The sequence below is a fragment of the Somniosus microcephalus genome, chromosome 10, assembly GCF_052327205.1.
Source record: "Somniosus microcephalus isolate GS21.2 chromosome 10, FLI_Smic_1.0, whole genome shotgun sequence".
Classification (NCBI taxonomy): Eukaryota; Metazoa; Chordata; class Chondrichthyes; order Squaliformes; family Somniosidae; genus Somniosus; species Somniosus microcephalus.
Window position 1 is genome coordinate 73,371,923 of NC_140996.1, and position 27,679 is coordinate 73,399,601.

Here is a 27,679-nt window from a genome sequence, read left to right on the forward strand (position 1 = left end):
ACAGGGAAGTCCAGCATCAACTTGTAAGACCACACCCTTCAACCAGATGAAATCGAAGTTCTCAGCCGAGGGCTCAATTTCTGCCCCACCACCAAAATGGACCCCATCGGTCTCGCGGCAGACAGAGAGGAATTCATCAGGAGAATGAGGCTCTGGGAATTCTTCCACAAATCCCAAGATGTCAGCAGCGAACCCAATGAGCCAATCAATGATCCGGAACAGCAGACAGGGATCCGCAGTGCAGCAACCGAAGAATAAAGAGTCAAATTGGACCCCTCCGGAGGGTTGCTGCCCTAAGCTTGACATGTCAAGCTGTCAGGAGATGCATCAACGCCAGATTCATCAGCCGCACTCACAAGACAGTCCAGAATGTCACCCGAGCACAACGCAACGCCATCCACGCTCTCAAGACCAACCGCAACATCGTCATCAAACCAGCAGACAAAGGAGGAGCCATCATCATACAGAACAGAATGGACTATTGCAAAGAAGCATACTGACAACTGGACAACCAGGAACACTACAGACAGTTACCTGCAGATCCGAGCAAAGAACACACCCGCCAACTCAACAGACTGATCAAGACCTTCGATCCAGACCTTCAAAGCATCCTACGTGCTCTCATCCCACGTACTCCCTGTATGGGAGACTTCTACTGCCTCCCAAAGATACACAAAGCCAACACACCCGGATGTCCTGTCGTATCAGGCAACAGAACCCTGTGTGAGAACCTCCTTGGATACGTCGAGGGCATCCTGAAACCCATCGTACAGGGAACCCCCAGCTTCTGTCGTGACACTACAGACTTCTTACAGAAACTCAGCACCCACGGACTAGTTGAACCAGGAACACTCCTCGCCACGATGGACGTCTCGGCACTCTACACCAGTATCCCCCATGATGACGGCATCGCTGCGACAGCCTCAGTACTCAACACCAACAACAGCCAATCTCTAGACGCCATCCCACAACTCATCCGCTTCATCCTTGACCACAATGTCTTCACCTTCGACAACCAGTTCTTTACCCAAACACACGGAACAGCCATGGGGACCAAATTCGCACCCCAATACGCCAACATCTTCATGCACAAGTTCGAGCAAGACTTCTTCGCTGCACAGGACCTCCAACCAACGCTATACACCAGATACATTGACGACATTTTCTTCCTATGGACCCACGACGAAGAATCACTGAAAAGACTACACGATAACATCAACAAGTTCCATCCCACCATCAAACTCACCATGGAGTACTCCTCAGAATCGGTTTCATTCTTGGACACACGAATCTCCATCAAAGACGGACACCTCAGCACTTCACTCTACCGCAAGCCCACGGACAACCTCACGATGCTCCACTTCTCTGGCTTCCACCCTAACCACATTAAAGAAACCATCCCCTATGGACAAGCCCTGCGAATACACAGGATCTGCTCAGACGAGGAGGAACGCGATGGACACCTACAGACGCTGAAAGAAGCCCTCGTAAGAACGGGATATGACGCTCGACTCGTCGATTGACAGTTTCGATGGGCCACAGCGAAAAATCGCATCGACCTCCTCAGAAGACGAACACGGGACACAACCAACAGAGTACCCTTCGTCGTCCAGTACTTCCCCGGAGTGGAGAAACTACGCCATTTTCTTCGCAGCCTTCAACATGTCATCGATGACGACGAACACCTCGCTAAGGCCATCCCCACGTCTCCACTTACTCGCCTTCAAACAGCCGCCTAACCTCAAACAGACCATTGTTCGCAGCAAATTACCCAGTTTTCAGGAGAACAGCGACCACGACACCACACAACCCTGCCACGACAACCTCTGCAAGACATGCCAGATCATCAACACAGATACCATCATCACACGTGAGGACACCACCCACCAGGTACATGGTACATACTCATGTGACTCGGCCAACGTTGTCTACCTCATACGTTGCAGGAAAGGATGCCCCGGAGCACGGTACATCAGCAAGAACATGCAGACACTGCGACAACGGATGAACGGACACCGCACAACAATCGCCAGGCAGCAGTGTTCCCTCCCAGTTGGGGAACACTTCAGCAGTCAAGGACATTCAGCCTCCGATCTTCGGGTAACCATTCTCCAAGGCGGCCTTCGAGACACACGACAACGCAAAATCGTCGAGCAGAAACTGATAGCCAAGTTCCGCACTCATGAGGACTGCCTCAACCAGGATCTTGGGTTCATGTCATGCTACATGTAACCCCACCTGACGTAGAGTCATCCAGACTCGAGTCGTCGTTGGCTTGTTCTCTCTACACAGATGCGGCCGGACCTGTTTGTTTTTTTATTTTTATTATTGTCTTTTGTTTGTTTTTTGTTTTTCATACAGACCCCAGCATCTGCAACATTTGACCCCTTGTGACCCCACCTCATTGTTCTTTGATGTAATGTTTTCCTGACTGACCTGGTTGGATACCATTCACACCTTTGATTGCTGTGATTATCTCTCTGCCAAGGTGTGATAAAGGGCAGTTAGAAAGATTACCTGTAATCATCTGGCAGTGCTCTCTGACTATATATGCTGTGCCTATATGCATCTTTTCACTTCACCTGATGAAGGAGCAGCGCTCCGAAAGCTTGTGATTTCAAATAAAGCTGTTGGACTATAACCTGGTGTTGTGTGACTTCTCACATCTGTCCACCCCAGTCCAACACCGGCATCTCCACATCAAGATAAAGCAAACTGCAGAAGTAACTGAAGATCTGAAGCTGCTGAAACTGACAGATAGCAAAGGATGGCCTGGCAAATGCCGATTGCGCCCAAAGCAGAAACTCTACCCCAACATGTTTTGAAGCTGTGAAATCATTTCCAGTTTATTACTAATTGAACTGAGTAACAAACAGCCATTTTTCTTCCTGTTTGAGGGAGACAATACTTTAAGGTACAATATGACAATCAGATACAGAAAGCTTTATGAGGAGATAAAGTCAACCAAATTCAATATGTGAGAGAGCACAACTTTTTTTATGTAATTGAATTAATTGCCTATTATCAATTTGCCAATGTTCTTGCAAAGGGTAATCAACCAATTCTGGACTTTCTCAAGTTTATGTTTCAAGCCAGCAATTGAGAGCTGGTGGCAGTGCGGGGGTTGGGGGTGGTGGGGGAATGTAAATTCATGATAGAATTATGCATAGATTATGGGTATGGGGCCTTAATGGGTTGAATAGCTTTATAATCACTTTGACATTTTGGCTGGAATTTTAATCTGGAGGCGAGTTGGGAGTGGGGGGCTAGAAAGTGGTCGGGAAATCCGGGAGAACGGGTTTCCCGCAGGCCCTGCCGAATTTAACGGCAGGGCCTGATTAGCATTTCAAAGTTCTGTTTCCCACCCGCAGCCAGTCGGATGGAGCGGGTAGGTCTGAGGCACTAGGCTAAAGAGAGGAAGGTGGGAGGGATCGGGTGGGGGTGGTCCAGGGTCGGAGGAGCATCAGTGGGGGAGGGGGACATAGAGGATTGGGGCCAGAGGAGCATCGGGAGGGGGAGGGGGGCATGGGGGGGGAGGGGGCGTGGAGGATTGGGGGAGATCAGAGTCTTCGTGGGGGGGTCAGGGGCTTGTGGGGGGGATCGCAGGTCTCGTGGGGGGGTCAGTGTCCTCGTGGGGGGAGATCGGATGTTCGTGGGGGGGTCGGAAGCCTCGTGGGGGGGCGGTGTCCTTGTGGGGGGGGGGTCGGAAGCTCGTGGGGGGGGTTGGAGGCCTCGTGGGGGTGTCGGTGTCCTCGTGGGGGGTGGTCGGAGGCTCGTGGGGGGGATCGGAGTCCTCGTGAGGGGGTCGGAGGCCTCGTGGGGGGTGTCGGAGTTCTCGTGGGGGGGGTCGGAGTTCTCGTGGGGGGGTCGGAGTCCTCGTGGGAGTGTGTCGGAGGCTCGTGGGGGGGTCGGAGGCTCGTGGGGGGCTCGGAGTCCTCGTGGGGGGAGTCGGAGTTCTCGTGGGGGGGTCGGAGGCCTCGTGGGGGTTCAGAGTCCTCGTGGGGGGGGTCGGAGTCCTCGTGGGGGTGGTCGGAGGCCTCGTGGGGGTTCAGAGTCCTCGTGGGGGGGGTCGGAGTCCTCGTGGGGGTGGTCGGAGGCCTCGTGGGGGGGGTCGGAGTCCTCGTGGGGGGGTCGGAGGCTCGTGGGGGGGGTCGGAGTTCTCGTGGGGTGGTCGGAATTCTCGTGGGGGGGTTGGAGTCCTCGTGGGGGGGCTCGGAGTTCTCGAGGGGGGTCGGAATCCTCACTGGGGTGTCGGAGGCTCGTGGGTGTGTCGGAGTTCTCGTGGGGGTGTCGGAGTTCTTGTGCGGGGGGGTCGGAGGCCTCGTGGGGGGGCCGGTGGCCTCGTGGGGGGGGTCGGAGTTCTCGTGGGGGTGTCGGAGGTCTCGTGGGGGGGTCAGAGGCCTCATGGGGGGGTCGGAGGCCTCGTGGGGGGGTCGGAGGCCTCGTGGGGGGGGTCGGCGTCCTCATGGGGGTGGTTGGAGTCCTCTTGGGGGGTTGGAGTCCTCGTGGGGGGGTCGGAGTCCTCTTGGTGGGGTCGGAGTCCTTGTGGGGGTGTCGGAGTCCTTGTGGGAAGGTCGGAGGCTCGTGGGGGGTCGGAGTTCTCGTAGGGGGGTCGGAGTTCTCGTGGGGGGGTCGGAGGCCTCGTGGGGGGGTCAGAGGCCTCGTGGGGGGGTCGGAGTTCTTGTGGGGGGGTCGCAGTCCTCGTGGGAAGGGTCAGAGGCTCATGGGGGGGATCGGAGTCCTCTTGGGGGTGTCGGAGACCTGAGGGGGGGATCGGAGGCCTCTGGGGGAATGTCCGATCGCGGGGGATTGGTGAAGCAGGGACGCTTGATCCAGCAATTAAGTGGAAAGACACTTATTTCCTGGATCCAGCAATCCTCGCCTTACTTTAGCTGGCTGTTTCCCCGAGGCCTAAGAAACACGACCGGTGGTGGTTAAACCTGAGGGACACAGCCTCATTATAATATTTATATTAATGACCTATCTCCTGGGAACTGGTTGGCTACCTGGACACCCCCCCGCCCCCCGTCCTGCCGGCGTTAAAACCGGAAGTGAGAGGGTTGGAAGCGGGTTGCGGTCGTGATTCCATTGTTTAAAACTTTAGCCTCCCACCCGACACCAACCCACCCGTTTTTGGGGTTAAGATTCCCCCCTTTCGGTGAGATTTTCCTGAATATATGCCCAGGTACGCTGGATTGCCTGGGACCAACGAATACTAGAAAATCAGGCAGGTCAGAGATCGCGGCCGTAAAGAAATTTGCCCGATTTCCCTTCATCCAGGCGACCCTGTGCACCTGAGCGCAAAGCCTGGAAACTCTCCCCTTTAATGTTTTACGAGCAGATCTCCAATGTCATTGCTGATTAGTAATCTCAAGTCTGCAGCATGATTGTGATTTTGGTGCAGGCCTGGCCTGTGCTTTAAATCGGTAAAGCCAAGTAATTGCAGCTATATTATAAACCGCTGAGGTCATTCAGAGGGGAATTCTAACTTTTTTGTAAATTTCTGGCTCCAGATCAGATGTACTGATCACGATTTTTCATCTATTGACATTAATGGAAAGGAAATTGCAGGTTATGCACCGCTCGAATTTCCGATACCTTGTCCAAAGTCTGCAAAGTCCTGCTCCATAAGTTTGATGGCTGCATCTCAAATATTTTATATATATACACAAGTGGATTTTCTGTGACCTTGCTCACAGCAATTAAGTCTATCTGCTGTTTTAGACCATGAAACTTGAATTTTAGTCTGCACTGTATTTTAATCTCGCTCTCTCTCAACCTGCCTTATAGCAAGTAAAATATTTTGCCATTTACCGTAATAACTGCTCATTCAGTTGGCATCTGCTCCACTTGCTGGCAGTTTAATCCACATGGCCGGTGAGCTGAATGCTTGTCGCCTGTGATAATAACCAGCTGGAACCTAATTCATTGTCAGGTCGGCTGAGAGGCAGAGCAGGGTCTGTTTAATACATGCTGCTGATTAAAATTGGATTTGCCTCCAACTCTCTTCCTCTGCCTTGGGGACGTCTCACTGTGATTCTGCCTCCTCCTTTCTGTGTGTCTTGCATATAGGGATGGTGATCTGGCAGAGCAGATTGCCCACCTGTTGTAGAACCTGCCTGATCCTCATTCCACTGAAATGAATGGAATGAAAGTCAGGTGGGTTCTATAAAGGGAAAGTTATCTGCTCCACCAGATTACCACCCAGGCAGTGAAGAGGAAAATCTACCCCATGGTTTCTATCTTTCCTTCTCTTTCTCTCATTTTTTATGCCTGGTATTACATATAGTTTTCACATACTTTCTCTCTGTTTTTCTCTCCCTCTCATATACACAGAGACACACACACACACACACATACACACACACACACACACACACACATGCACAGACGCACATACAAACACACACACACATACACAGATGCACACACACACACACATGCACAGACGCACATACAAACACACACACACACACACACACACACATACACACACACACATACACAGACGCACATACACACACACACACACACACACACACACACATACACAGACGCACACACACAAATATATTCTCTCTTTTTCTTTCTGTCTGTCTGGAAAAATAATCCTTTAAAATGATGTCAGAAAAAATTGATCTTGTGATAATTAATGGCGAGGGAAAACCACAGAAAATCAAATCATGGCTACTTGAATAAACATCAATTGCATTAATAAAAACCTCTTGTATAGCTATTTACATAATTTATCTCAGGAAAAAGTCAAAAACCTAATGGGTTCTGTTGTTTTTATTTCCCAAAAATTGACTGTGACTAAGTGGATAGCTCAGTCAGAGGATTGGCACAGGTGCGATGTAGAGATTGGCTCCTTCTGTGCTGTTAAATTCTATGATTCTATGACTTTATTAAACTCAACAGGCAAATTACTGCAAGTATGATAAGAAAGAAAGAACTTGCATTTATACAGCAGCATTCATGACCTCAGGATATCACTAAGCCCTTTAAAGCCAATTAAATACTTTTTAAAATTTAGTCACTGTTATAATGTAGGAAAAACGGCACGGTCACACAGACAGCAATGAGATAAATGACCAGATAATCTGTTTTGGTGATGTTGGTTGAGGAATTCATGTTAGCCAGGACACCAGAAGAACTCCCCTGCTCCTCTTCAAATAGTCATTTACGTCCATCTGAGAGGGCAGACGGGGCCTCGGTTTAACATTTCGCCCAACAGGTGGCACCTCTGACAGTGCAACCCGAGATTATGTACTCAAGTCTCTAGAGTGGGGCTTGAACCTTCAGAGCCAGAGGCAGGAGTGCTATCACTGAGTCAAGCCTTGTCAGGCTTATCCTCCTGGCATGCACCTCCGGGAAAGGTGAGTATAGGAAAGGCACAGCCTTCAGATCACAATGGACAAGGTTAAGCCATTGGGAGAAAAAAACTACTTTATAAAAGCTGCAAATTATAACAGTATAAAACAACTCATCACAAAAGAGAACAGTTTAAAAATCTGCTACTCTGTAAAAACAGTGATTAATTAGTATTAAACAAAATTAAATTCAAAATGATCACACTATGTTGGTTAATAATTAGCTTTTCATTTGAAAAACTGCTGCTTATCAGGATTAGATTGGAACAACAAAAACTAAAATTTAAGCCAAACCACGTGAGGGACTTGAGTCTGAGAGCTGTGACAGAACTGCAAGGTATCACTGAATCTCCACACCACACAGTCTATCACAGGTTTGTCTGTCTTGTGCAAGATGCAGATAAGCTGCAGACCTGCTACATCTCATGTCTTTGAAGCGAGCTACTCATTTCCATTTAACAATGTTTTGATATATTTCACCCTGAAAAATGAATGAATTTGTGACCAGTTGTTGACGATGTGTCTATCTCTAGCATATCCTCAAAGCTCTGAGAAAAAGTAGCATTTATTTTTAACAGAAAATGCTGGAAAGATCAGGCAGCATCTGTGGAGAGAGAAACAAAGTTAACGTTTCAAGTCGATGACCTTTCATTTCTCTCTCCACAGATGCTGCCTGACCAGCTGAGTACTTCCAGTATTTTCTGTTTTTATTTCAGATTTCCAGCATCCACAGTATTTTGCTTTTCTATTAGCATTTATTTTTGTATGTTTTAGGGATGTGGATGACACTGGCCAGTCAGTATTTGTTACCCATTCCGAGTTACCTTGAGAGCATTAAGAGTCAACCACATTGTGTAAAATTGGAGTCACGTGTAGGCCAGACTGGGGCGGTATGGCAGGTTTTCTTACACAAGGAACCAGCTTGTTTTTTCTGACAATCCACCTTCATGGCCATTTTTCTCATATACCAGCCCACAAATTACCTGAATTTAGTTTCACAAGTTGCCATGATGGGATTTGAAACCACAGCAGCTGCAGCATCAGTACAAAGCAGTTTCATTTTGCACCAACATTACCGTTGCAGGGTCAGTGAAGCCTGAATCCAAAGTGAAGCAGAGAGAGACTTCCTGGAGGTGAAGTTAGTTAACACCAAATTTAGACTCCACAGGTTCAGTGTTTACATGAAGCCAAATTGCTTTGCAATTATGCTAAACTCACATGGTGGAGATTTTCTCAGGAGATCTCTAGCTCAGCTGTTGTAACTTAGGCGGAAGTTCAGTGGAAATCCGAAACGTAAACGGAGTCTCCACCATTCTTCCAACAAAGTTATTGTGACTGATTCGGAGAAGCTGCAAGGAAATTCCCAGTAGAGTTTACATTCAGACTGTCATATCAGCAAATTATCAGCTGGCTGGGTGTACTGTTGGCAGGCAGTGGTCCAAGGCTAATCTGCTGATGACAGCAGTCCAAACATGTCTGATGACAGCAGTCCAAACATGTCTGATGACCACAGTCCAAACATGTCTGATGACCACAGTCCAAACAGTGTCTGATGTCCACAGTCCAAACAGTGTCTGATGTCCACAGGCCAAACAGTGTCTGATGTCCACAGGCCAAACAGTGTCTGATGTCCACAGTAGAACTGGTGTCCGATGACAGCAGTCCAACCAGTGCCTGATAACAGCAGTCAAAATATTGTCGGATGACAGAAGGCCAACCAGTGTCTGATGTCCACAGGCCAACGACTGTCTGATGACAGCAGTCCAACCAGTGGATGGTGTCCACAGTCCAAACAGTGTCTGATGTCCATAGGCCAACGACTGTCTGATGACAGCAGACCAACCAGTGTCTGATGACAGCAGTCCAACCAGTGCCTGATGTCCACAGTCTAACCAGTGCCTGATGTCCACAGTCCAACCAGTGTCTGATGTCCACAGTCCAAACATGTCTGATGACCACAGGCCAAACAGTGTCTGATGTCCACAGTAGAACTGGTGTCCGATGACAGCAGTCCAACCAGTGCCTGATAACAGCAGTCAAAATATTGTCAGATGACAGAAGGCCAACCAGTGTCTGATGACCACAGTCCAACCAGTGTCTGATGTCCACAGTCCAACCAGTGTCTGATGCCCACAGTCCAACCAGTGTCTGATGTCCATAGGCCAACGACTGTCTGATGACAGCAGACCAACCAGTGTCTGATGAGAGCATTCCAACCAGTGGCTGGTGACCACAGTCTAACCAGTGTCTGATGTCCACAGTCCAACCAGTGTCTGATGTCCACAGTCTAACCAGTGTCTGATGTCCACAGTCTAACCAGTGTCTGATGTCCACAGTCCAAACAGTGTCTGATGTCCACAGTCCAACCAGTGTCTGATGTCCACAGTCCAACCAGTGTCTGATGTCCACAGTCCAACCAGTGTCTGATGACCACAGTCCAACCAGTGCCTGATGACCATATTCCAACTGGTGTCTGATGACCATATTCCAACTGGTGTCTGATGACCACAGTCCAAACAGTGTCTGGTCACCACAGTCCAACCAGTGTCTGATGAGCACAGTCAAACTAGTTTCTGATTACTGCAATCCAACCAGTGTCTGATTAGAACTGTCCAACCAGTGTCTGATGTCCACAGTCCAACCAGTGTCTGATGTCCACAGTCCAACCAGTGTCTGATGACCACAGTCCAACCATTGTCTGATGTCCACAGTCCAACCAGTGTCTGATGTCCACAGTCCAACCAGTGTCTGCTGTCCACAGTCCAACTAGCGTCTGATGACCACAGTGCAACCAGTGTCTGATGACCACAGTGCAACCAGTGTCTGATGACCACAGTCCAACCAGTGTCTGATGACCTCAGTCCAACCAGTGTCCGATGACCACAGTGCAACAAGTGTCTGATGACCACAGTGCAACCAGTGTCTGATGACAGCAGTCCAACAAGTGTCTGATGTCCACAGTCCAACCAGTTTCTGATGACCACAGTCCAATCAGTGTCTAATGACCACAGCCCAACCAGTTTCTGATGAGAGCTGTCGAACCATTGTCTGACGTCCACAGTCCAACCAGCGTCTGATGTCCACAGTCCAACTAGTTTCTGATGCCTGAATCCAAGCAGCGTCTGATGTCCACAGTGCAACCAGTGCCTGATGACCACAGTGCAACCAGCGTCTGACGACCACAGTGCAACCAGTGTCTGATGACCTCAGTCCAACCAGTGTCTGATGACCTCAGTCCAAACAGTGTCTGTTGACCACTGTCCAACCAGTGTCTGATGTACACAGTCCAACCAGTGTCTGATGACCACTGTCCAACCAGTGCCTGATGAAGACAGTCCAACCAGTTTCTGATGACAGAAGTCCAACCAGTGTCTGATGACAGCAGTCCAACAAGTGACTGAGGACAGCAGTCCAACATGTGTCTGATGACCACAGTCCAACCAGTGTCTGATGACCACAGCCTAACCAGTGTCTGATGAGCACAGTCCAACAAGTGACTGAGGACAGCAGTCCAACATGTGTCTGATGACCACAGTCCAACCAGTGTCTGATGACCACAGCCTAACAAGTTTCTGATGCCCACAGTCCAAACCATGTCTGATGACCACAGTCCAACCAGTGTCTGATGAGCACAGTCCAACAAGTGTCTGATGATGACAGTCCACCCAGTTTCTGATGCCCACAGTCCAAACCGTGTCTGATGACCACAGTCCAACCAGTGTCTGATGACCACAGTCCAACCAGTGTCTGATGATGACAGTCCACCCAGTTTCTGATGCTCACAGTCCAAACCGTGTCTGATGACCACAGTCCAACCAGTGTCTGATGAGCACAGTCCAACAAGTGTCTTATGACCACAGTCCAACCAGTGTCTGATGACCACAGTCCACCCAGTGTCTGATGAACCCAGTCAAAACCGTGTCTGATGACCACAGTCCAACCAGAGTCTGATCACCACAGTCCACCCAGTGTCTGATGATGACAGTGCAACCAGTGTCTGATGAACAAAGTCCAACCAGTGTCTGATGAACACAGTCCAACCGGTGTCTGATGTCCATAGTCCAAACAGTGTCTGATGACCACAGTCCAACAAGTGCCTGACGACCACAGTGCAACCAGTGTCTGATGAACACAGTCCAACCAGTGTCTGATGTACACAGTCCAACCAGTGTCTGATGACCACTGTCCAACCAGTGTCTGATGAAGACAGTCCAATCAGTTTCTGATGACAGAAGTCCAACCAGTGTCTGATGACAGCAGTCCAACAAGTGACTGAGGACAGCAGTCCAACATGTGTCTGATGACCACAGTCCAACCAGTGTCTGATGACAGCAGTCCAACAAGTGACTGAGGACAGCAGTCCAACATGTGTCTGATGACCACAGTCCAACCAGTGTCTGATGACAGCAGTCCAACAAGTGACTGAGGACAGCAGTCCAACATGTGTCTGATGACCACAGTCCAACCAGTGTCTGATGACCACAGCCTAACCAGTGTCTGATGAGCACAGTCCAACAAGTGACTGAGGACAGCAGTCCAACATGTGTCTGATGACCACAGTCCAACCAGTGTCTGATGACCACAGCCTAACAAGTTTCTGATGCCCACAGTCCAAACCGTGTCTGATGACCACAGTCCAACCAGTGTCTGATGAGCACAGTCCAACCAGTGTCTGATGATGACAGTCCACCCAGTTTCTGATGCCCACAGTCCAAACCGTGTCTGATGACCACAGTCCAACCAGTGTCTGATGACCACAGTCCAACCAGTGTCTGATGATGACAGTCCACCCAGTTTCTGATGCCCACAGTCCAAACCGTGTCTGATGACCACAGTCCAACCAGTGTCTGATGAGCACAGTCCAACAAGTGTCGTATGACCACAGTCCAACCAGTGTCTGATGACCACAGTCCACCCAGTGTCTGATGAACCCAGTCAAAACCGTGTCTGATGACCACAGTCCAACCAGAGTCTGATCACCACAGTCCACCCAGTGTCTGATGATGACAGTGCAACCAGTGTCTGATGAACAAAGTCCAACCAGTGTCTGATGAACACAGTCCAACCGGTGTCTGATGTCCATAGTCCAAACAGTGTCTGATGACCACAGTCCAACAAGTGCCTGACGACCACAGTGCAACCAGTGTCTGATGAACACAGTCCAACCAGTGTCTGATGAACACAGTCCAACCAGTGTCTGATGAACACAGTCCAACCAGTGTCTGATGAACACATTCCAACCAGTGTCTGATGACCACAGTCCAACCAGTGTCTGATGACCACAGTCCAATCAGTATCTGATGACCACTGCCCAAACAGTGTCTGATGACCACTGCCCAACCAGTGTCTGATGACCACAGTCCAATTGGTGTCTGATGACCACAGTCCAACCAGTGTCTGATGACAGCAGTGCAACTAGTGTCTGATGACAGCAGTGCAACCAGTGTCTGATGACCACAGACTAACCAGTGTCTGATGACCACAGTCCAACCAGAGTCTGATGACCGCAATCCAAACAGTTTCTGATGACCATAGCCCAACCAGTGTCTGATGTCCACTGTCCAACCAGTCTCTGATGACCACAGGACAACTAGTGTCTGATGTCCAAAGTCCAACCAGTGTCTGATGACCACAGTCCAACCAGTGTCTGTTGTCCGCAGTCCAACCAGTGTCTGATGACAGCAGTCCAACCAGTGTCTGATGACCACAGGGCAACCAGTGTCTGATGTCCAAAGTCCATCAAGTGCCTGATGTTCACAATCCAACCTGTGTCTGATGACCACTGTCCAACCAGTGTCTGATGACCCCAGTCCAACCAGTGTCTGATGACCACAGCCCAACCAGTGTCTGATGTACACAGTCCAACCAGTGTCTGATGTCCACATTCCAATCAGTGTCTGATGACCACATTCCAACGAGAGCCTGATGACCACAGTCCAACAACTGTCTGATGACAGCAGTGCAACCAGAGTCTGATGACCGCAATCCAACCAATGTCTGATGACAGCAGTCCAACCAGTTTCTGATGACCACAGTCAAAGCAGTGTCTGATGACCACAGTCCAAACTGTGTCTGATGACCACAGCTGAAACAGTTTCTGATGTACACAGCCCAACCAGTGTCTGTTGACCACAGTCCAACAAGTGTCTGATGACAGCCGTCCAAACAGTTTCTGGAGACCACTGTCCAACCAGTGTCTGATGACCACAGTCCAACCAGTGTCTGATCTCAGCACTCCAACCACTGTCTGATGTCCACAGTCAAAGCTGTGTCTGATGACCACAGTCCAACCGGTGTCTGATGACCACAGTCCAACAAGTGTCTGATGACCACAGTCCAACAAGTATCTGATGATAGCAGTCCAACCATTGTCTGATCTCAGCACTCCAACCACTGTCTGATGTCCACAGTCAAAGCTGTGTCTGATGACCACAGTCCACCCAGTTTCTGATGCCCACAGTCCAAACCGTGTCTGATGACCACAGTCCAACCAGTGTCTGATGACCACAGTCCAACAAGTGTCTGATGACCACAGTCCAACCAGTGTCTGATGACCACAGTCCAACCAGTGTCTGATGACAACAGTCCACCCAGTGTCTGATGAACACAGTCCAAACCGTGTCTGATGACCACAGTCCAACCAGTGTCTGATGACCACAGTCCACCCAGTGTCTGATGAACCCAGTCAAAACCGTGTCTGATGACCACAGTCCAACCAGAGTCTGATCACCACAGTCCAACCAGTGTCTGATGACGACAGTGCAACCAGTGTCTGATGAACAAAGTCCAACCAGTGTCTGATGAACACAGTCCAACCGATGTCTGATGTCCACTGTCCAACCAGTCTCTGATGACCACAGGACAACCAGTGTCTGATGTCCAAAGTCCAACCAGTGTCTGTTGTCCGCAGTCCAACCAGTGTCTGATGACCACTGTCCTACCAGTTTCTGATGACCACAGTCAAAGCCAGTGTCTGATGTCCACAGTCCAACCAGTGTCTGATGACCACAGTCCTACCAGTGTCTGATGACCACAGTCCAACAAGTGTCTGATGACCACAGTACAACCAGTGTCTGATGACCACAGTACAACCAGTGTCTGATGACCACATTCCAACCAGTGTCTGATGACCACAGGGCAACCAGTGTCTGATGTCCAAAGTCCATCAAGTGCCTGATGTTCACAATCCAACCTGTGTCTGATGACCACTGTCCAACCAGTGTCTGATGTACACAGTCCAACCAGTGTCTGATGTCCACATTCCAATCATTGTCTGATGACCACAGGGCAACCAGTGTCTGATGTCCAAAGTCCAAACAGTGTCTGATGTCCACCGTCCAACCAGTGTCTGATGACGACAGTCCAACCGGTGTCTGATGACCCCAGTCCAACCAGTATCTGATGACAGAAGTCCAACAAGTGACTAAGGACAGCAGTCCAACCTGTGTCTGATGCCCACAGTCAAAACCAGTGTCTGATGACAGCAGTGCAACCAGTGTCTGATGACCACAGTCCAACCAGTGTCTGATGACCACAGTACAACCAGTGTCTGATGACCACATTCCAACCAGTGTCTGATGACCACAGGGCAACCAGTGTCTGATGTCCAAAGTCCATCAAGTGCCTGATGTTCACAATCCAACCTGTGTCTGATGACCACTGTCCAACCAGTGTCTGATGTACACAGTCCAACCAGTGTCTGATGTCCACATTCCAATCAGTGTCTGATGACCACAGGGCAACCAGTGTCTGATGTCCAAAGTCCAAACAGTGTCTGATGTCCACAGTCCAACCAGTGTCTGATGTCCACAGTCCAACCAGTGTCTGATGACGACAGTCCAACCGGTGTCTGATGACCCCAGTCCAACCAGTATCTGATGACAGAAGTCCAACAAGTGACTAAGGACAGCAGTCCAACCTGTGTCTGATGCCCACAGTCAAAACCAGTGTCTGATGACAGCAGTGCAACCAGTGTCTGATGACCACAGTCCAACCAGTGTCTGATGACCACTGTCCAACAAGTGCTTGATGAGAGCAGTCCAAACAGTTTCTGAAGATCACTTTCCAACCAGTGTCTGATGCTCACAGTCCAACTAGTGTCTGATGACCACTGGCCAACCAGTGTCTGATGACAGCAGTCCAACAATTATCTGATGATAGCAGTCCAACCATTGTCTGATCTCAGCACTCCAACCACTGTCTGATGTCCACAGTAAAAGCAGTGTCTGATGACCACAGTCCAACGAGTGTCTGATGACCACAGTCCAACCAGTGTCTGATGACGGCAGTCCAACCGGTGTCTGGTGACCACAGTCCAACCAGTGTCTGATGATGACAGTCCACCCAGTTTCTGATGCCCACAGTCCAAACCGTGTCTGATGACCACAGTCCAACCAGTGTCTGATGAGCACAGTCCAACAAGTGTCTTATGACCACAGTCCAACCAGTGTCTGATGACCACAGTCCACCCAGTGTCTGATGAACCCAGTCAAAACCGTGTCTGATGACCACAGTCCAACCAGAGTCTGATCACCACAGTCCACCCAGTGTCTGATGATGACAGTGCAACCAGTGTCTGATGAACAAAGTCCAACCAGTGTCTGATGAACACAGTCCAACCGGTGTCTGATGTCCATAGTCCAAACAGTGTCTGATGACCACAGTCCAACAAGTGCCTGACGACCACAGTGCAACCAGTGTCTGATGAACACAGTCCAACCAGTGTCTGATGAACACAGTCCAACCAGTGTCTGATGAACACAGTCCAACCAGTGTCTGATGAACACATTCCAACCAGTGTCTGATGACCACAGTCCAACCAGTGTCTGATGACCACAGTCCAATCAGTATCTGATGACCACTGCCCAAACAGTGTCTGATGACCACTGCCCAACCAGTGTCTGATGACCACAGTCCAATTGGTGTCTGATGACCACAGTCCAACCAGTGTCTGATGACAGCAGTGCAACTAGTGTCTGATGACAGCAGTGCAACCAGTGTCTGATGACCACAGACTAACCAGTGTCTGATGACCACAGTCCAACCAGAGTCTGATGACCGCAATCCAAACAGTTTCTGATGACCATAGCCCAACCAGTGTCTGATGTCCACTGTCCAACCAGTCTCTGATGACCACAGGACAACTAGTGTCTGATGTCCAAAGTCCAACCAGTGTCTGATGACCACAGTCCAACCAGTGTCTGTTGTCCGCAGTCCAACCAGTGTCTGATGACAGCAGTCCAACCAGTGTCTGATGACCACAGGGCAACCAGTGTCTGATGTCCAAAGTCCATCAAGTGCCTGATGTTCACAATCCAACCTGTGTCTGATGACCACTGTCCAACCAGTGTCTGATGACCCCAGTCCAACCAGTGTCTGATGACCACAGCCCAACCAGTGTCTGATGTACACAGTCCAACCAGTGTCTGATGTCCACATTCCAATCAGTGTCTGATGACCACATTCCAACGAGAGCCTGATGACCACAGTCCAACAACTGTCTGATGACAGCAGTGCAACCAGAGTCTGATGACCGCAATCCAACCAATGTCTGATGACAGCAGTCCAACCAGTTTCTGATGACCACAGTCAAAGCAGTGTCTGATGACCACAGTCCAAACTGTGTCTGATGACCACAGCTGAAACAGTTTCTGATGTACACAGCCCAACCAGTGTCTGTTGACCACAGTCCAACAAGTGTCTGATGACAGCCGTCCAAACAGTTTCTGGAGACCACTGTCCAACCAGTGTCTGATGACCACAGTCCAACCAGTGTCTGATCTCAGCACTCCAACCACTGTCTGATGTCCACAGTCAAAGCTGTGTCTGATGACCACAGTCCAACCGGTGTCTGATGACCACAGTCCAACAAGTGTCTGATGACCACAGTCCAACAAGTATCTGATGATAGCAGTCCAACCATTGTCTGATCTCAGCACTCCAACCACTGTCTGATGTCCACAGTCAAAGCTGTGTCTGATGACCACAGTCCACCCAGTTTCTGATGCCCACAGTCCAAACCGTGTCTGATGACCACAGTCCAACCAGTGTCTGATGACCACAGTCCAACAAGTGTCTGATGACCACAGTCCAACCAGTGTCTGATGACCACAGTCCAACCAGTGTCTGATGACAACAGTCCACCCAGTGTCTGATGAACACAGTCCAAACCGTGTCTGATGACCACAGTCCAACCAGTGTCTGATGACCACAGTCCACCCAGTGTCTGATGAACCCAGTCAAAACCGTGTCTGATGACCACAGTCCAACCAGAGTCTGATCACCACAGTCCAACCAGTGTCTGATGACGACAGTGCAACCAGTGTCTGATGAACAAAGTCCAACCAGTGTCTGATGAACACAGTCCAACCGATGTCTGATGTCCACTGTCCAACCAGTCTCTGATGACCACAGGACAACCAGTGTCTGATGTCCAAAGTCCAACCAGTGTCTGTTGTCCGCAGTCCAACCAGTGTCTGATGACCACTGTCCTACCAGTTTCTGATGACCACAGTCAAAGCCAGTGTCTGATGTCCACAGTCCAACCAGTGTCTGATGACCACAGTCCTACCAGTGTCTGATGACCACAGTCCAACAAGTGCCTGACGACCACAGTGCAACCAGTGTCTGATGAACACAGTCCAACCAGTGTCTGATGACCACAGCCCAACCAGTGTCTGATGACAGCAGTGCAACTAGTGTCTGATGACAGCAGTGCAACCAGTGTCTGATGTCCACTGTCCAACCAGTCTCTGATGACCACAGGACAACCAGTGTCTGATGTCCAAAGTCCAACCAGTGTCTGTTGTCCGCAGTCCAACCAGTGTCTGATGACCACTGTCCTACCAGTTTCTGATGACCACAGTCAAAGCCAGTGTCTGATGTCCACAGTCCAACCAGTGTCTGATGACCACAGTCCTACCAGTGTCTGATGACCACAGTCCAACAAGTGTCTGATGACCACAGTACAACCAGTGTCTGATGACCACAGTACAACCAGTGTCTGATGACCACATTCCAACCAGTGTCTGATGACCACAGGGCAACCAGTGTCTGATGTCCAAAGTCCATCAAGTGCCTGATGTTCACAATCCAACCTGTGTCTGATGACCACTGTCCAACCAGTGTCTGATGTACACAGTCCAACCAGTGTCTGATGTCCACATTCCAATCAGTGTCTGATGACCACAGGGCAACCAGTGTCTGATGTCCAAAGTCCAAACAGTGTCTGATGTCCACCGTCCAACCAGTGTCTGATGACGACAGTCCAACCGGTGTCTGATGACCCCAGTCCAACCAGTATCTGATGACAGAAGTCCAACAAGTGACTAAGGACAGCAGTCCAACCTGTGTCTGATGCCCACAGTCAAAACCAGTGTCTGATGACAGCAGTGCAACCAGTGTCTGATGACCACAGTCCAACCAGTGTCTGATGACCACAGTACAACCAGTGTCTGATGACCACATTCCAACCAGTGTCTGATGACCACAGGGCAACCAGTGTCTGATGTCCAAAGTCCATCAAGTGCCTGATGTTCACAATCCAACCTGTGTCTGATGACCACTGTCCAACCAGTGTCTGATGTACACAGTCCAACCAGTGTCTGATGTCCACATTCCAATCAGTGTCTGATGACCACAGGGCAACCAGTGTCTGATGTCCAAAGTCCAAACAGTGTCTGATGTCCACAGTCCAACCAGTGTCTGATGTCCACAGTCCAACCAGTGTCTGATGACGACAGTCCAACCGGTGTCTGATGACCCCAGTCCAACCAGTATCTGATGACAGAAGTCCAACAAGTGACTAAGGACAGCAGTCCAACCTGTGTCTGATGACCACAGTCCAACCAGTGTCTGATGACCACAGTACAACCAGTGTCTGATGACCACAGTCCAACAAGTGTCTGATGACCACAGTACAACCAGTGTCTGATGACCACAGTACAACCAGTGTCTGATGACCACAGTACAACCAGTGTCTGATGACCACATTCCAACCAGTGTCTGATGACCACAGGGCAACCAGTGTCTGATGTCCAAAGTCCATCAAGTGCCTGATGTTCACAATCCAACCTGTGTCTGATGACCACTGTCCAACCAGTGTCTGATGTACACAGTCCAACCAGTGTCTGATGTCCACATTCCAATCAGTGTCTGATGACCACAGGGCAACCAGTGTCTGATGTACACAGTCCAACCAGTGTCTGATGTCCACATTCCAATCAGTGTCTGATGACCACAGGGCAACCAGTGTCTGATGTCCAAAGTCCAAACAGTGTCTGATGTCCACAGTCCAACCAGTGTCTGATGTCCACAGTCCAACCAGTGTCTGATGACGACAGTCCAACCGGTGTCTGATGACCCCAGTCCAACCAGTATCTGATGACAGAAGTCCAACAAGTGACTAAGGACAGCAGTCCAACCTGTATCTGATGCCCACAGTCAAAACCAGTGTCTGATGACAGCAGTGCAACCAGTGTCTGATGACCACAGTCCAACCAGTGTCTGATGACCACTGTCCAACAAGTGCTTGATGAGAGCAGTCCAAACAGTTTCTGAAGATCACTTTCCAACCAGTGTCTGATGCTCACAGTCCAACTAGTGTCTGATGACCACTGGCCAACCAGTGTCTGATGACAGCAGTCCAACAATTATCTGATGATAGCAGTCCAACCATTGTCTGATCTCAGCACTCCAACCACTGTCTGATGTCCACAGTAAAAGCAGTGTCTGATGACCACAGTCCAATGAGTGTCTGATGACCACAGTCCAACCAGTGTCTGATGACGGCAGTCCAACCGGTGTCTGGTGACCACAGTCCAACTGGTGTCTAAAGACCACAGTCCAACCAGCGTCTGATGACCACAGTCCAACTGGTGTCTAAAGACCACAGTCCAACCAGTGTCTGATGACAGCAGTCCAAACAGTTTCTGAAGATCACTTTCTAACCAGTGTCTGTTGACCACCGTCCAACTAGTGTCTGATGACCACTGGCCAACCAGTGTCTGATGACAGCAGTCCAACAATATCTGATGATAGCAGTCCAACCATTGTCTGATCTCAGCACTCCAAGCACTGTCTGATGTCCACAGTCAAAGCTGTGTCTGATGACCACAGTCCAAACCATGTCTGATGACCACAGTCCAACGAGTGTCTGATGACCACAGTCCACCCAGTGTCTGATGAACACAGTCAAAACCGTGTCTGATGACCACAGTCCACCCAGTGTCTGATGAACACAGTCAAAACCGTGTCTGATGACCACAGTGCAACCAGTGTCTGATGAACACAGTCCAACCAGTGTCTGATGTCCACAGTCCAAACAGAGTCTGATGAACACAGTCCAACTGGTGTCTGATGACAGCAGTCCAACCAGTGTCTGCAGACAGTAGTCCAACCAGTGTATGATGACCACTGCCCAACCAGTGTCTGATGACCACAGTCCAACCAGTGTCTGATGACCGCAGTCCAACCAGTGTCTGATGACCACAGTCCAACCAGTGTCTGATGACCGCAATCCAACCAATGTCTGATGACCACAGTCCAACCAGTGTCTGATGACAGCCGTCCAACCAGAGTCTGATGACCGCAATCCAACCAGTGTCTGATGGCCACAGCCCAACCAGTGTCTGATGTGCACAGTCCAACCAGTGTCTGATGTCCACAGCCCAACCAGTGTCTGATGTCCACTGTCCAACCAGTGTCTGATGACCACAGGACAACCAGTGTCTGATGTCCAAAGTCCAACCAGTGTCTGTTGTCCACAGTCCAACCAGTGTCTGTTGACCACTGTCCAACCAGTTTTTGATGACAGAAGTCCAACCAGTTTCTGATGACAGCAGTCCAACTGGTTTCTGATGACCACAGTCAAAACCAGTGTCTGACGTCCACAGTCCAACCAATGTCTGATGACCACAGTCCTAGCAGTGTCTGATGACTGCAGTCGAACCAGTGTCTGATTACCACAGTCAAAACCGGGTCTGATGTCCACAGTCCAACCAGAGTCTGATGACCACAGTCCAACCCGTGTCTGATGACCACAGTGCAACCAGTGTCTGATGACCACAGTGCAACCAGTGTCTGTTGACTACAGTCCAACCAGTGTCTGTTGACTACAGTCCAACCAGTGTCTGATGACGACAGTCCAACCAGTGTCTGTTGACTACAGTCCAACCAGTGTCTGATGTCCACAGTCCAAACAGTGTCTCATCACCACAGCCCAAGCAGTGTCAGATGACGGCAGTCCAACCAGTGTCTGATGTCCACAGTCCAACCAGTGTCTGATGACGGCAGTCCAACCAGTGTCTGATGACAGCAGTCCAACCAGTGTCTGATGTCCACAGTCCAACCAGTGTCTGATGTCCACAGTCCAACCAGTGTCTGATGTCCACAGTGCAACCAGTGTCTGATGACAGCAGTCCAACCAGTGTCTGATGACAGCAGTCCAACCAGTGTCTGATGACAGCAGTTTTGGTTACCAAACAGAATACAAATACAACATATTGCCTAGCAATATTTGTTGAATATGTGCCCATCATTCACAATGCTTGCTGTAGCACTGAAGCCCTTTAGAGGAAAAGTTTTTATTTAGGAACATTGGAACATAGGAATATAGGAACAGGAGTAGGCTATTCAGTCCCTTGATCCTGTTCTGCCATTCAATTAGATCCTGGCTGATCTGTATCTGAACTCCATTTACTGCCTTGGTTCCGTAACCTTTAATACCCTTGACTAACAAAAATTTATCAATCTTAGTTCTGAAATTTTCAGTTGACCTAGCCTCAACAACTATTTGGGGGAGCGTGTTCTACTACCCTTTATGTGAAGTACTGCTTCCTGACATCGGCCCAGAAATTCAGGTCGGAGGCTTCCCGCGGGTACAAGCCTCTGACCTGGACTTACCTAGCGCGCCGGCAGTTGTGCTGTGGGCCTGCGTGGGATTCTGATCCTGGGCCTGCTCCAACTGCCGGCACGCTGTGCTTGCGTATCCCAGGGGCGCAGTAATTTCGAAGCGTTCCCTGGGATCACGTGGGCCATGGAGAGCCAATGGCCTGATGAGAGGGAGGAACTGAAAGAAATCAGTATTTGTAGGGAAATGGTATTAGGGAAATTGACGGGATTGAAGGCCGATAAATCCCCAGAGCCTGATAATCTACATCCTAGGGTACTTAAGGAGGTGGCCCTAGAAATAGTAGATGCATTGCTGATCATCTTCCAAAATTCACTGGAATCTGGAACTGTACCCATGGATTGGAGGGTTGCTAATGTTACCCCACTGTTCAAAAAGGGTGGTGGAGAGAAAGCGGGGAATTACAGACCGGTAAGCCTGACATCGGTAGTGGGGAAAATGCTGGAGTCCATTATAAAGGATGTAATAGCTGAGCACTTGGAAAACAGTGACAGGATCAGACAAAGTCAACATGGATTTACAAAAGGTAAATCGTGCTTGACTAATCTACTGGAATTTTTTGAGGATGTAACTGGGAAAATAGATAAGGGAGAACCAGTAAATGTGGTGTATTTGGACTTTCAAAAGGCTTTCGATAAGGTCCCGCATAAGAGTGTAAAGTTAAGGCACATGGGATTGGGGGCAAGGTATTGACTTGGATAGAGAACTGGTTGGCGGATAGAAAGCAGAGAGTAGGAATTAACGGGTCTTTTTCCGAGTGGCAGGCAGTGGCTAGTGGGGTACCGCAGGGATCGGTCCTTGGACCCCAGCTATTCACAATATACATTAATGATCTAGATAAGGGAACTAGATGTAATATCTCCAAGTTTGCAGATGACACAAAGCTGGGTGGGCGTGTGTGCTGCGAGGAGGATACCGAGAAACTCCAGGATGATTTGGACAGGTTGAGTGATTGGGCAGAAGCATGGCAGATGCAATATAACGTGGATAAATGCGAGGTTATCCACTTTGGTGTCAAAAACAGAAAGGCACACTATTATCTGAATGGCAATAGATTGGGAGAAGGGGAAATGCAACAAGACCTTTGTGTCCTTGTGCACCAGTCGCTGAAGGTAAGCATGCAGGTGTAGCAGGCGGTGAAGAAGGCAAATGGTATGTTGGTCTTCATAGCGAAAGGGTTTGAGTACAGGAGCAAGGATGTCCTGCTGCAGTTGTACAGGGCCTTGGTGAGACCACACCTTGAGTACTGTGTGCAGTTTTGGTCGCCTTATCTGAGGAAGGATGTTCTTGCCATGGAAGGAGTTCAGCGAAGATTCACAAGGCTGATCCCTGGGATGGCAGGAATGACATATGAGGAGAGATTGGGTCGATTGGGCTTATACTCGCTGGAGTTTAGAAGAATGAGAGGGGATCTCATCGAAACTTATAAAATTCTGACAGGTCTGGACAAACTAGATGCAGTTAGAATGTTCCCGATGGTCGGAGAGTCCAGAACCAGGGGTCATAGTCCAAGGATAAGGGGTAAGCTATTTAGGACAGAGATGAGGAAGAATTTCTTCACCCAGAGAGTGGTGAACCTGTGGAATTCTCTTCCACAGAAGACAGTTGAGGCCAAGTCTTTAAATATATTCAAGAAGGAGTTGGATATATTTCTTAGAGCTAAAGGTATCAAGGGATATGGGGAGAAGGCAGGTACGGGGTACTGAGTTTGGATGATCAGCCATGATCTCATCGAATGGCGGAGCAGACTCGAGGGGCCGAATGGCCTACTCCTGCTCCTGTCTTCTATGTTTCTATGTTTCTATGGTAGCTGGGAATCTGTATTCATAGATTTGACAGGAAGACCTGTCAAAGCTATGAAATCAATTCAGCCCCAAAACATAACTGAAACTTCAAATAAATGTTTAAAAAATCACATTTTTAAAATAACTATAAATTACATAAAATAACTATTTTAAACAATGGCCCAGAAATTCGGGTCCCAACGCGTGAGTACGCACCGGGTACTCACGCGTGGACCCGATGGAAGTGCCGGTTTCTTGCATGCACTACGCATGCGCGGGAAACCGGCACTTCCGATCCTCTGAACGAAGGGGTTCAGAGGTCGAACGCGTGCGCGCGGGAGTCTGCGCGTGCGCTTTGAACTTACGTTTTTTTTTACAGGTTTTTCCCGGGAGGGTAAGTCTTTAGATTTTAGAAATGTAAAAACCAGGCGTAAGGACTGCATTTTAAAAGGTAAGTGGTCAATTAATTAAAATTAAAACATTTTTTCCACAGGTTTGTTATTTTTAAATACTTTAAAGCAAGGTAAGTTTATTTTTAGCCCCGTTTTTTTATAAATTTATTTTGTTCAAAAATTTAAATTATTGTTTAAAATAGTTATTTAATGTAATTTATAGTTTATTTTAAAAGTGTGTTTTTAAAAAAAAATTATTTGAAGGTTAACTACTGTTTTGGGCCCTCAGCATTCACACGTTTTGACAGATCTTTCTGTCAATCTTATGAATGGGCTTTTCCCTCCTCCGATTGGCTGCCCATGGCTCACGTGATCCCAGGGGACGCATCGCACTAACTATGCCCCTGGGACACGCCAGCACAGCGTGCCGGCCTCTGGGCCAGGCCCCGGAGAGGAATTCTACGCAGGCCCAGAGCTCAACTGCCGGCGCGCTAGGTAAGTGTAGGTCGGGGGCTTGCACCCGCGGGAAGCCCCCGACCTGAATAATAATTTAAACTTTTGAAAACATTTATTGCAGTTTCTAACGGGGCTAAAAATAAACTTACCTTTCTTTTTAATGTTTTAATTTTACTTAATTCACCACTTACCTTGTTAAAAGCAGGCCTTGCAACTGCTTTTTAAAACCGTAGCTCCTGGAGACTTACCCTCCCGGAGAAACCTGCAAAAAAAAACGAAGTTCCAGGCGTACGCGCTGCCTCTCTGGCGCACGCATTCGACCTGTGAACCCCTTCCTTTAAGGGAACGGAAGTTCCGGTTTCCCACGCATGCACAGTGCATGCACGAAACCGGCACTTTCGTTGGGCCTACGCGTGAGTACCCAGCGCGTACTCACCCGTGGGGACCCGAATTTCTTGCCCATCATCTCTGAAGTGCCTAACTCTAATTTTAAGGTTACAGGACTCCCCCACCAGAGGAAATAGTCTCTCTCCATTTATCCAATCAGTTCCTTTAATCATCTCAGACACCTCAATGAAATCGCTCCTTATTCTTCTGTACTCAAAGGACTACAAGCCTAGTCTATGCAACCTGTCCTTTTAGCCCCGGTACCAATCTGCACCTCCTGGAAGGCCACTATCTCCTTCCTGAGATGCGGAGCAGTGCTCAAAGCTGACTGCGTTACTCTAAATGGGGTTTAACCAGAGATTCACATAACTGGAACATAACTTCTACCCCATTTTTACTGATTTATTTCTTCATCTGCTTCATGGTATCAATTGAAATGAAGGATGCTATTATATTAGTAATTTAATCCATAAGTTCACACGCATCATAAGCTATGAAAGCGAAACCTGAACAATTTAAATCTATTGAAGCTAGATTACTGCTGTGACCTGATTCCTGGGTAGCTGTTATCATTAATAATCGGGTAAATTTCCTCAGTTCTTCTCCTGCTCCATTGCTGTAACTTCAGCAGAAGTGTGCCGGAAACAACCGTTTACATGTGTGAACAGGGGTTGTGCCAAACATGTTACGGCAGCGGAGCGGGAGAAGCTTGAAGGAAATTCAGCCCCAATATTTACTGTTCATTTGATAGTGCGCATTCATTATTTTAGGTAAGTTCTATGCCAACACCACCAGTCAAAGTGGATTATCCACTACCAATGAAACTATGGGGTGATTCCACGACCTGGAGCTGCCAGTTGGGTGCAGTGCTCACAGAGAGCTCACCCCACGAGATCCCAGGGCTGCAAGTCAATGATTTCCTGAGATGCACTCCCTGCTGGAAAGCACCAAACCATGTGATCACTGCTGTTGCCCCGTCCATTCGTGACCGGGCTCACACGATTAAAAAATAATTACTGCAGGTTGATCAAGAAATGACTTGTAGTTTATTACTGAAAAATTCTATGGCAGGCAAATCCTAGCAGCTGATGCATAACAGGGGGCAGGTAAGCACTGGAGACTGGAACATACAGAAGGCAGGTACATACTGGGGACTGGTACCTTCAGGGGGCAGGTAGAACAACAACAACAACTTGCATTAATATAACGCCTTTAATGCAGTAAGACATCCCAAAACAGATCACAGGAGCATTATCAAACAAAATTTGACACCAAACCACATGAGATAGTAGGACAAGTGACCAAAAGCTTGGTCAAAGAGGTAGGTTTTAAGGAACGTCTTAAAGGAGGAGGGAGAGGTAAAGAGGCAGGGAGGTTTAGGGAGAGATTTCCAGAACTTAGGGCCCAGTAAGCTGAAGGCTCGGCCGTCAATGGTGGAGCGAAGAAAATCAGGGATGCACAAGAGTTTAGAATTGAAGCAGTGCAGATCTCGGAAGGTTGTAGGGCTGGTGGAGGTTACGGAGATAGGGAAGGGCGAAGCCATGGAGAGATTTGAAAAGCAAGATGAGAATTTTAAAAACAAGGTGTTACTGGACCAGGATCTAATGTAGGTCAGCGAACATAGGGATGATGGTTGAACGGGACTTGGTGCGAGTTAGGATACGGGCAGTGAGTTCTGGATGAGCTCAAGTTTACGGAAAGTGCAAGGTGGGCGGCCGGCTGGGGTCGAGTACACACTGGGGACTGGTACACACTGGGTACTGGTACACACTGGGGACTGGTACACACTGGAGACTGGTACACACTGGAGACTGGTGCACACTGGGGACTGGTACACACTGGGGACTGGTACACACTGGGGACTGGTACACACTGGGTACTGGTACATACTGGGGACTGGTACACACTGGGTACTGGTACATACTGGGTACTGGTACACACTGGGTACTGGTACATACTGGGGACTGGTACACACTGGGGACTGGTGCACACGAGACTGGTACACACTGGGGACTGGTACACACTGGGGACTGGTACATACTGGGGACTGGTACACACTGGAGACTGGTACACACTGGAGACTGGTGCACACTGGGGACTGGTACACACTGGGGACTGGCACACACTGGGAACTGGTACACACTAGAGACTGGTACACACTGGGGACTGGTACATACTGGGGACTGGTACACAATGGAGACTGGTACATACTGGGGACTGGTACACAATGGGGACTGGTACACACTGGGTACTGGTACACACTGGGGACTGGTACACACTGGGGACTGGTACACACTGGGGACTGGTACACACTGGGGGCTGGTACACACTGGGGGCTGGTACACACTGGGGGCTGGTACACACTGGAGACTGGTACACACT

At 49.1% G+C, this 27,679-nt stretch overlaps 1 protein-coding gene across 3 annotated transcripts in view; it reads right to left on the bottom strand.

The window, feature by feature from the left end:
* Positions 1 to 27,679, bottom strand: part of LOC147111547 (T-cell surface protein tactile) — a 242,668-nt gene that overhangs the window by 161,370 nt on the left and 53,619 nt on the right. Inside the window, exon 1 of one of the 3 annotated variants that reach the window (XM_085998615.1) lies at positions 5,815 to 6,001. The exons of the other annotated variants lie outside the window; for them this stretch is intronic. Within the exon in view, the coding sequence (XP_085854741.1) occupies positions 5,815 to 5,830 (16 nt within the window). The 5' untranslated portion in view covers positions 5,831 to 6,001. Of the gene's footprint in view, positions 1 to 5,814; positions 6,002 to 27,679 lie in introns of those variants that run through there. 3 annotated transcript variants of the gene reach the window in all.